This window comes from Diaphorina citri, unplaced genomic scaffold (genome assembly GCF_000475195.1).
Source record: "Diaphorina citri unplaced genomic scaffold, Diaci psyllid genome assembly version 1.1 scaffold844, whole genome shotgun sequence".
Taxonomy (NCBI): Eukaryota; Metazoa; Arthropoda; class Insecta; order Hemiptera; family Psyllidae; genus Diaphorina; species Diaphorina citri.
This window is the reverse complement of record NW_007378276.1, coordinates 17501-28196: the sequence shown is the minus strand read 5'-3', so window position 1 is coordinate 28196 and position 10696 is coordinate 17501. Positions and strand designations below refer to the sequence as shown.

Genomic DNA, 10696 nt, shown 5'->3' with positions numbered 1-10696 from the left:
CTAGAAGTCGGAGGCTTTTTCCGCCACATACTTTCCGGCGCCGGCGGTCTGACAGACCTAGGTTTGTCCGGGCGTAAATCACCAGCTTTGGAGAATCGGCGTAGCGCGGTGGCCGGAGCTGTTAATAGAGATAGTTTACACTTCCCCCATTTTTCCCCATGGTCAGCCATCACTGCGATGTTATAGGGATCAAGCACATGGGGAAGACCAAGACTGAGATGACTCCATATGAATTTTCTGTGGAAAATGTGACTACCTGCTCCCTACTTCAGGATCCGTCACTGAGAGAATCGGCGTAGCGCGGTGGCCGGAGCTGTTAATAGAGATAGTTTACACTTCCCCCATTTTTCCCCATGGTCAGCCATCACTGCGAAGTTATAGGGATCAAGTACATGGGGAAGACCAAGACCGAGATGGCTCCATATGAATTTTCTGTGGAAAATGTGAGTACCTGCTCCCTACTACGGGATCCGTCACTGGTTTTCGCGTACGATTTTTCCTTTGACCAGTGGCCTCTCAGATGTAATATGCTATTGCATCATACGCTCTTCTAATTATTTATCTGATTGTGATCAGAGCACTAGGCGTATTGACATGAGTACCTATCCTATTTGATCTGGAGGAATAATACGTGGAAGATGTGTTTGAACACTTTGTATGTCAAGCCCAAAATTGCAACTATCCCTAGGGATCAAAGTTGTCTAGCTGGGGGACATAAATGGGGAGCAGACCAGCGAACCAACCTATAGCTCGCTGGTAATTAAAAGAGGGTTTACATGTCTTCAAAAGAACAAGATGATGGATGTTGATCGCACATCCATGTATGTAGTTCAGAACGAGCTAGAGAAACCTGGCTGGAAACCATCATATCCCCGGCTTTAGCTAAGATTAACAGTTCTCCCTAATCGGGATCGTAATCTGGTTTTAAAATTTGGCCCTTAGTGAGGCTCAAATCGTCTTGTATGCTCAAATCTTGGCCAACTGCGATAAGTCCTGTACGGAGCTACAATCTGCCTATTCAATCAAGTAAAAGGTAGATACTTCGCAGAATCCTACCTAATGAAGTGAGAGACTTCATTCATACCTAGCATAACGAAGATTAATTCGCAATAGTAAACAAGCTACGCACGGTGATGAATCTGACTTCTAAACATCATTGGAAACATAGATGAAGCATGCTGTGAACACGTTTACGTTACACTTGTAGGTAGTTTTCTTACTACTTCTTTAGTTTTCTTACTAGTTCTCTGGTTTTCTTGCTAGAAAAATCAATAATAGTAGGTACCATGTCTTTATCTTCTATTTATAGATTTTATAGTGTCCTCTTGGTCACGTCAGCATATGGAGTCCATCCAATTTACTCGGCGTGCGTTTACGGACTTTCCCGTACAAGACTTGGAGAAAAACATCTTGAACCTCAACAGTACAATGAAGTTGGAAGGTAATGGCCAGAAAGGTGAGAGAAATCCGGACAGGAAATATACGTACCTCTCTACCTTGTTAGCCGACCAGGCGACCAGTTTGACCAAAATTGGAACCCCTTGTTCCACACTTGGTCCAAAAGTTTGGCGAAGTCACGGACCCCGGATTGTCCAACCATGGGAGTTGCCGAGACCTCCAGGGTTCCAACTGATATGCGTCACAGATTCGATTCGGCTCACTGAAGATACCGATCAATCCACCACCTGAACGTGAACCCCTAAGGCCAGCCACTCACTATCAGCTACCTGATCAGGTCCGCCTGTCAAGTCTATACCTGATAGTGTGTGTTCTCATCAAGTATCAAGTAGACCTGACAGGCGGACCATTTCAGCCGTACCTATCAGGTCTACCTGATAGTGAGTGTGTGTGTGCTCATCAGGTATAAGGTAGACCTGATCAGGTGTACCTGTCAGGTCTACATGATAATAATGATAGTGAGTGGCTGGCCTAGCATGGTCCATTGGACATGGACTCAAGTTACATTTAATAGCTGTTACCTATGTAGAATTATTAATTTAGATGAATATTATAACTGCGAACCATTTGATTGGTAATTAGCGTCAAGGCACGTTGGAACACCTGTGTTGGAACAGTCGGGCGTGGCGCGTGTCTGGATGAGTGACCAGAAACGTCCTGTGCAGCTGTTTGAATCTGGAGTGTGTTAGAATCAGGTGAGAATATGTCCACACATAATCGACCGGCCATCGATCCACATCGATCGACGGTCGTCGATTATGTGTGGACACATTTTGGCCCCGGTCAAACTCAGCTTAAGGACGGCTCGGTCAAATTTTTCAAACAAGGTTGAGGACAAAACTTCATACCTATCTGGGTTGGGATTGGTGCGCCCCTATGTACATATGTGGCCCGCGAAGTAGCTCCCAATGTACCAAGTGGCCCGCATACTTACCTAATAAATGTACTCGTAGCTGGTTATATTACCAGTAATTTGCATTCTAGTACCAAGTAACCAAGGTAGATATCTTCTCTGGGGCCTCTAGGTACCTCCGACGAGCTACAAGTAAGATCAATGGTATCCAGATCACAAAATCTGGACCTTGAAATGATCTGAAACATTCTGAACTACATTAGACAGGTACTAAAGTTTAACCTTGTCTTAAGTGTAACACACCTTAGGATTTGAAACAATAGGAGAGAACTGTGAATACACAAGTGGCCCGCATACTTACCTAATAAATGTACTCGTAGCTGGTTATATTACCAGTAATTTGCATTCTAGTACCAAGTAACCAAGGTAAATTTCTTCTCTGGGGCCTCTAGGTACCTCCGACGAGCTACAAGTAAGATCGATGGTATCCAGATAACAAAATCTGGACCTTGAAATGATCTGAAACATTCTGAACTACATTAGATGGGTACTAAAGTTTAACCTTGTCTTAAGTGTAACACACCTTAGTAAGAATAGTAAGATTTGAAACAATAGGATAGAATTCTGAATATGGAATCACGGAACTTCATGAAGATACCTAAGTAGAAGGAAGTATGTACCTACCATCATGTCATGTACTTACACCTACCTGCCTACCTAAGATGCAGACAGAGGTTCCGTAATTTTATAGGAACACGGAAAGAATAATTTTATTAACACGTTCACCGCCAAAGCCTTTTCGAGTATGTGCTCCAGCTGGCCACGCTGATTTTGAACACTTGCTCAATTTGGGCTGAAACCCACATATGGGGTTCACTGTCATTGCTCATTTTGAGCTGAATTCCATTTTTGGGTTTCATATCTTAGTCCTACAAAATAGCTGAATACCGCGTGGCGGTTTCGTTTTCAATGTATTTCTTATAGGAATCCGCATTAGTCCCACAGTAGTGATGCAATTGCTAAAGCAGTGAATGCTAAAATTGCTAAACCGATGGAACTGGGGTTCGAATACCAAAAGCGGCATAAACTAATAATCCATAAATCCTTGGAGAAATTTAGAAAAATAAATCCTATTATCCTACCCCTCTATCTATCCTCTATCCTTGTCAGTTTCGAATGCATTCGGTGAACCTCTATCTTTTTTTCAGCCTGGTTCGTTTTCTGGAGCAGACGTTCACGTCGACTATCATGGTGGACTTTCTCCATGCGGTCACCTCGCTGAGTTTCGCGCTGTTTCATTTCCAAACCGCCCAGGGTTTGGTAGAATTCACCAAGATGTACGTGTTCCTTATAGTGTGTATTCTGCATCAGTTCCTTAACAACTATTTCGGAGAGATTATGAAAAGTGAATGAAAAAGAGAAAGAAGGCCGAGGGAGAAAAAAGTTAGGGCTTTTCAGAACGAGAAAGGAAAGGGCAAGGGAGATAAAGGAAATGGTGGAGGAGCAAGGAAAGGGGGAGAACAAGGAAAAGGGGTGGAGGGGAAAGGAAAGAGTGGAAGAGTGAGGAAAGAAACGAAGAGTAAGGAAAGGTAGGAAAGAGACGAAGAGTAAGGAAAGGGTAAGGGAGAGAAAGAAAAGGGTAGGATGGAGCAAGAAAGTGGGGGAGCCCATCAGATCAATATGTATTCCCAATTGAGAGGCTAATTATAGGTGATAGCTGTTAAATGTAGGTAAATTTCTTGATTGTATAGGTGCCTAATGGGTTTCCCTGGACACCTAATTCTAGGTACCTACTGTGCGTGGGTTAAATCCTTAGCAGTTATATAATACATATGACGTTGTAGGTACCCCTTAATCCTTATTCCATTTCTTGTTCCATTCCTTATTCCATTTCTTATTCCATTCCTTATTCCACTTCTTATTCCATTCCTTATTCCATTTCTTATTCCATTCCTTATTCCACTTCTCATTCCATTCCTTATTCCATTTCTTATTCCATTCCTTATTCCATTCCTTATTCCATTTCTTATTCCATTCCTTATTCCATTCCTTATTCCATTTCTTATTTTTCTTAACTGTAAGTCGTTTTCTAACCCTTTTTCGAGCCTTCAATTCACCCAAAAGAGGATTTTCAGCCCCTTGAAGGATTTTGAAAGTCAGTAGTGGTGTTCTCAATTTCCTTTTCAGGAAATACATTTATGATACAGATTACAGACCTACGTACGTACCTGAAACCTACCCAAGTACTGAGGTCTGAGACATACACTATTACAACACTTAAAAAATCAAAAAGCAAAGCAAATTCAACGAATTTTTTTCAAGGCTTTCCTAGCAGGATTCTACAGAGCTCTTTCACCCAATCAATTCAAGGCTAAACAAACACCACAAGCTTTTATACCTTCTTAACTAGGAATTAGGAATCAGGCCAGCCACTCAGTATCAGGTAGACCTTTTCAGCCGTACCTACCTGTAAGGTCTACCTGATAGTGAGGGCCTTAGGAATTAAACCAACTTACCCGATCATCACCAGGTCGGAAAAACATCCAATCGCCATCCGAATCAATCTCGGGAGCTCCACACGTCACAAAACTGAACAAAAAAATCACCAAAATCACGAAATTCAACGGGCAAAAACGGATACACATCGCGCGGGTTACTCAATCAAGGCACGCAACTGTGGAACATATTGGACAAACGAGTTTATCAACGGAGAATGGTTGTTCCGAATCTAGATTTTTCAGGACTTAGGTATCGAATCTCGATTGGTTTGTCTATTACATTCGCCTCCACACAATATTAACCGTGTACAAACCGTGAGGGATATGTTCTGTGCCAGAACACTATAATAAATCGATAAATTGGTTTTTCTTTCTTCAGATGAAAAATAAATGGTTGTAGTGTCGGCGAGTTGGGCCACTCACGCGGTCTGACAGATCTAGGTCTGTCAGAATCCCGGAAATTGCAATGTGTCGACAAAAAAATCACCAAAATCACGAAATTCAACGGGCAAAAACGGATACACATCGCGCGGGTTACTCAATCAAGGCACGCAACTGTGGAACATATTGGACAAACGAGTTTATCAACGGAGAATGGTTGTTCCGAATCTAGATTTTTCAGGACTTATCACGATTGGTGTGTGGGTGGAAAAGTGGAGTGACCGCGCATCGCTCCCTCTGTAAAATAATAGAGAAAATCCATGGTTAGATGGTTACCTAGGAGTCTTAAGGGTATTTATTTCCATTTCACTGTGTAGGTTTGTTAGTACACACTTGCACGATGTACCTATACCTATCGGAAAGTAGGTAATGAAATCGATCTGCAGATTTTAAAAAAAATCACAAAATTGGTGGAAATATGTATTTTAAGGTCCGGGGACTTACTGTATTTTGATTACTCCAAAGGTGATTTTTTTTACTCCTTGGTCTGCAAACCAGCACACAATACGCGTAAAACAATTGCCCATTAGATACATAAATTTTATCTGTCTATACCCCCGCCCCCCTTCGGTAGGCCAGTTCTCCTTGAAAGCGCCCTGTAAAAACCATCAAATCAACCAAGCTCAACCCCCTCTGAAAACCAACACAAAACTCCAACCAATCCCGTTCAATTTCGAGGAAACAAGAGAGGGGGGCGAAAAAATAACCGCGCCTTGCGGAGCCCAAATGTAGGCCACCCGGATAGGCAACACGCAACACACGTGACGTCACGTGTCGGAGGTCAGAATTGACACGTGTCGGTTTTCCAGTCTCGCTTCCCCATTCATGAAAAATCAATGGCGACATTTCCCAGCGATATGCGAGGCCTGTGTGTGCTTGGAGAGCTCTCATTGATAAAAGCGACCTTCGTTCTCCATTGAGTTGATGTTGCCCGGGAAATTCTTGCTTGCCGCATCGTGCTGTTGTGGGGCTGTGAGCTGTCAGTCAGAAGTTTAAGCCTACAGATTCAGAGTCTCATGACAATGTGCGCTAAAGGTATTGGGTAGGTAGTAGGTATCTTTGGTTGAAAAATGTTTGAACTATCTTTTACTATGGCTTACCTTCGTTCTCCATTGAGTTGATGTTGCCCGGGAAATTCTTGCTTGCCGCATCGTGCTGTTGTGGGGCTGTGAGCTGTCAGTCAGAAGTTCAAGCCTACAGATTCAGAGTCTCATGACAATGTGCGCTAAAGGTATTGGGTAGGTATCTTTGGTTGAAAAATGTTTGAACTATCTTTTACTATGGCTTACCATCATGGAATTTTTTATATCTACCTATAACATACGTACTCCACACACGTAACAAAGTTCAAGATCAGAATCTTAACCAGAGGTCAAGGTAGAACTTCAAAAATATAATACTCCCTCGCGGGCATATGTTATTTGTTATTAAATTAGTACTTGGCAGTGAGAATAATGTTTCATTCATCGATACCTATCCCATATCCTTTCTGTCTGACGTGTGATGTAGGTATCTCTCTCTCTCTCTCTCTCTCTCTCTCTCTCTCTTACCTGTTTGGTTGGTAAGTTATGGCTCTTTGTAGTCTCCATTGACGTAGAAAATCAGTAATAAGCACCCTGATGGTCTGATGGTTAGGTACTCATTTGGAAGATTTGATTTCTCGTACTTTGACTCGTCCACTGTGGTCCCATCTGCAATTCAATTCTTAGATTTCTTAGTGCCAATGCTATCTGATGTGCTATTTCCAGAGCAAGTGTCACAGAGTCGGGTATCTATAGGTATCTAAATAACGCTAATATGGAAGTCATTATGTTAATCTTCATTTTGCATTTCAGCCATTTGTAAGTTTGTTTCGTCTTCCTTTTCTTCTTCTTTTCCTCCTCCTTCTCTTCCTTCTTCTTCTTCTTTTTCTTTTTCTTCACCTTCTCCTTCTTCCTCCTCCTTCTTCTTCTTCCTCTTCTTCTACTACTATTTGTACATATATACTTCTTTTCCTTTTCCTTTTCCTCCTCCCCCCTCCTCTTCTTTTTCAACCGAAAATCTTCCTAACAGTCTTTCTTTCTTGTTCTAATTTTCAATGTTCTCTACTATCATGCTGTTTCCAGGTGCAGACCGGTCTACAGATGATCTACAAAGTTTAGAGTTCACCAAACAGGTTGTGCTGGAAACCCAGGAGAACAGTTTGGACAGAGAGGTGATTGATGATGGCGAGTATTATTATTCTTCCTCTCCGGCACCTTATCCGTCACGTAAGTTAAACACCCTGTATAGAACAGAGAATTGTGTCTTAAGGCCTGTTACCACTTGTAGTGAGTTTCATCCGATTTTTTCCCGAATGTCCTGTAGGTAATGCCAATTTAAATGAGAGTGTTCCTACTAAACACGACACGATTTTTTTCCGAACGACACAAAATGTCCTTGTAGGCAATGTAATTTAAATGGGAGTGCTCCGACACTAGGCGGGGGGGCTGCGATCCCAATGGCCCGCGAGTGTAGCTCCCAATGTACCAAGTGGCCCGCATACACATGGAAGTTGGAAAGCCCTGTCTTAGAAAGTTTCCATCAGATGATTCTTTCAGAACTAATAAATGTACCTACTCGTAGCTGGTCGTATTAGCAGTAATTTGCATTCTAGTACCAAGTAACCAAGGTAGATTTCTTCTCTGGAGCCTCTAGGTACCTCCGACGAGCTACAAGTAAGATCAATGGTATCCAGATCACAAAATCTGGACCTTGAAATGATCTGAAACATTCTGAACTACATTAGACACTAGACAGGTACTAAAGTTTAACCTTGTCTTAAGTGTAACACACCTTAGGATTTGAAACAATAGGAGAGAAGTCTGAATAATAGGTAGGTACTCTGAATATGGAATCACGGAACTTCATGTAGATACCTAAGTAGAAGGAAGTATGTACCTACCATGTCATGTACTTACACCTACCTGCCTACCTAAGATGGTCATTGTTGAATTGTTCTTGGGATAAGACTAGGCAGACAGAGGAACAGAGGTTCCGTAATTTTATAGGAACACGGAAAGAACAATTTTATTAATACAATAGAATGGTCCCACAGTAGTGATGCAATTGCTCAAGCAGTGAATGCTAAAATTGCTAAACCGATGGAACTGGGGTTCGAATACCAAAAGCGGCATAAACTAATATAATCCATAAATCCATAGAGAAATATTTAGAAAAATTCTGAGACAATTGAGAAATCCTACCTATTATCCTACCCCTCTATCTATCCTCTGTCCTTGTCAGTTTCGAATGTATTCGGTGAATGAAAAAGAGAAAGAAGGCCGAGGGAGAAAAAAGTTAGGGCTTTTCAGAACGAGAAAGGAAAGGGCACCTCACCCCTATACCTTCACTGCATATACTGCATTTCACCGTTCACGCTACATAAGTACAACTTTCATGATATATAGGTAGGTAGGTACATATAGATACCTAGATAATCTTGTTTTGTATTTACCTATTAGCTACCTTCCTATCCGCACCTATTTGTATTCCAAGAGATAGGTAGGTAGGTAGGTAGGTAGGTAGGTAGGCCTTTACCCCTACAACTAATGTCGACGGTGACGTTTATAACCATTGAGACTTCAGCAGTATTACCTAGGACCGTTTTTAAAATTTAGCTCCATATAAGGCTCCGTCCTTTTTTTTTTCTTCTTCTTCTTCTTCTTCTTCTTCTTCTTCCTCTTCTTCTTCAAGTGTCGGATTAAACTAGGTACAAAGGTAAGGATCAGTGTATTGAAATCTGCGAGTTGTAGATATACCTGCCTGATGTTCTTTACTTATACGCTCCGACACTAGGCTTGGCTCCTGCTTTTTCCACCATGTCTTTTTCGAAGGAAAGTTGTAAATGTACCTACCTACCTATATTTAGGACAAAACGACAAGAAGAGGTTAATCCGTATGTAGGACAAGAAGGGGTTAAATCTTCACCTCGCTGAGTTTCGCGCTGTTTCATTTCCAAACCGCCCAGGGTTTGGTAGAATTCACCAAGATGTACGTGTTCCTTATAGTGTGCATTCTGCATCAGTTCCTTAACAACTATTTCGGAGAGATTATGAAATATTCGGTAAGTATACAAAGAGCACTCACTGACTCTCAACCCGGAAGTGCTGGGTTCGAATCTATTTTACCTACGCTTTAAGTAGAGAGTCTGGTATTATTTTGGCCTCGGAAACGTGTAATTTTGTCATTTTTCACTTAACCAGAAAGTCCAAAGAGCACTCACTGACTCTCAACCCGGAAGTGCTGGGTTCGAATCTATTTTACCTACGCTTTAAGTAGAGAGTCTGGTATTATTTTTCCCTCGGAAACGTGTAATTTTGTCATTTTTCACTTAACCAGAAAGTTAGCCATGGTAGGTAACTAACTGTCCATGTCACCAAAAGCTAAAGTGGTACCCACTTTCTAACAACTTAGCAAGACAATCATAATGCTTATACACGTACATATTATTATGTATGTGGCTATCCATAAAGGTAACTGAAGGAAGAAATAAAAGCAATATGAATATTGAAGGAACAAAACCTCTAATATTACAGTACTTTCTAGAAAAATTCGCTAGGCACCTACCGACTAGATAATTGAAGTGGTACCCACTTTCTAACAACTTAGCAAGACAATCATAATGCTTATACACGTACATATTATTATGTATGTGGCTATCCATAAAGGTAACTGAAGGAAGAAATAAAAGCAATATGAATATTGAAGGAACAAAACCTCTAATATTACAGTACTTTCTAGAAAAATTCGCTAGGCACCTACCGACTAGATAATTGAATAGAACAGAATATACCTTGTTTATCCTGCTCGAATGAGACTAAAAAGTCCCTTTACCCCAGCAGTCTAAATAAGGTCATAGATCGTAAGATTGTAAATTGTACTAAATAAACAGGTGTAGGACTTGTGGTTTGAGATGTTTGTGTTCGAATCCCGTCAAAATTTCCACTTTGGGCTTTGTGTGAGTCGTTTTCATTAGCTTACTAAAAAGTCCCTTTACCCCAGCAGTCTAAATAAGGTCATAGATCGTAAGATTGTAAATTGTACTAAATAAACAATAAATAAATAAATAAATAAAGGTCTCGTGTATTTTATGGGTTTAACATTTTTGTTATGTGTAATACATACGTAAATGGGGTATATATATATACAGGGTGTCCCAGAATTTATGCTTCAATTGTTTTTCTCGAAGCCTGTTTAAAATTTCGAAAAACAAAAAAACCCGTAACTTTTTGATTTTTAATGCGGATATTTTTGCAATATCGCGATTCGCGAAAATTTTTGCGAAGTCCTTGAAACGGGGGCCAACTTTAAAATCTTAAATAAGAACCCCCTGTTTGTGATAGATCATATTAAAGGTCTTAAGGAACGTAGTACTCTGGTTCAAGTTTGAGCTCGATCCGACAATCAGGGCCGGAGTTATGGCCTA

The 10696-nt window shown here is 41.0% G+C and overlaps 1 protein-coding gene across 1 annotated transcript in view; it reads left to right on the top strand.

Annotated features, from left to right (window-relative positions):
• Window positions 1-353: 353 nt before the first annotated feature.
• The window catches only part of LOC103512487 (sprouty-related, EVH1 domain-containing protein 1), a 27584-nt gene continuing 17241 nt past the window's right edge, over window positions 354-10696 (top strand). Inside the window, exons 1-3 of the mRNA XM_017445428.2 lie at window positions 354-443; window positions 1339-1456; window positions 2102-2153. Coding sequence (XP_017300917.2) covers window positions 354-443; window positions 1339-1456; window positions 2102-2153 — 260 coding nt within the window. The remainder of the gene's footprint in view (window positions 444-1338; window positions 1457-2101; window positions 2154-10696) is intronic.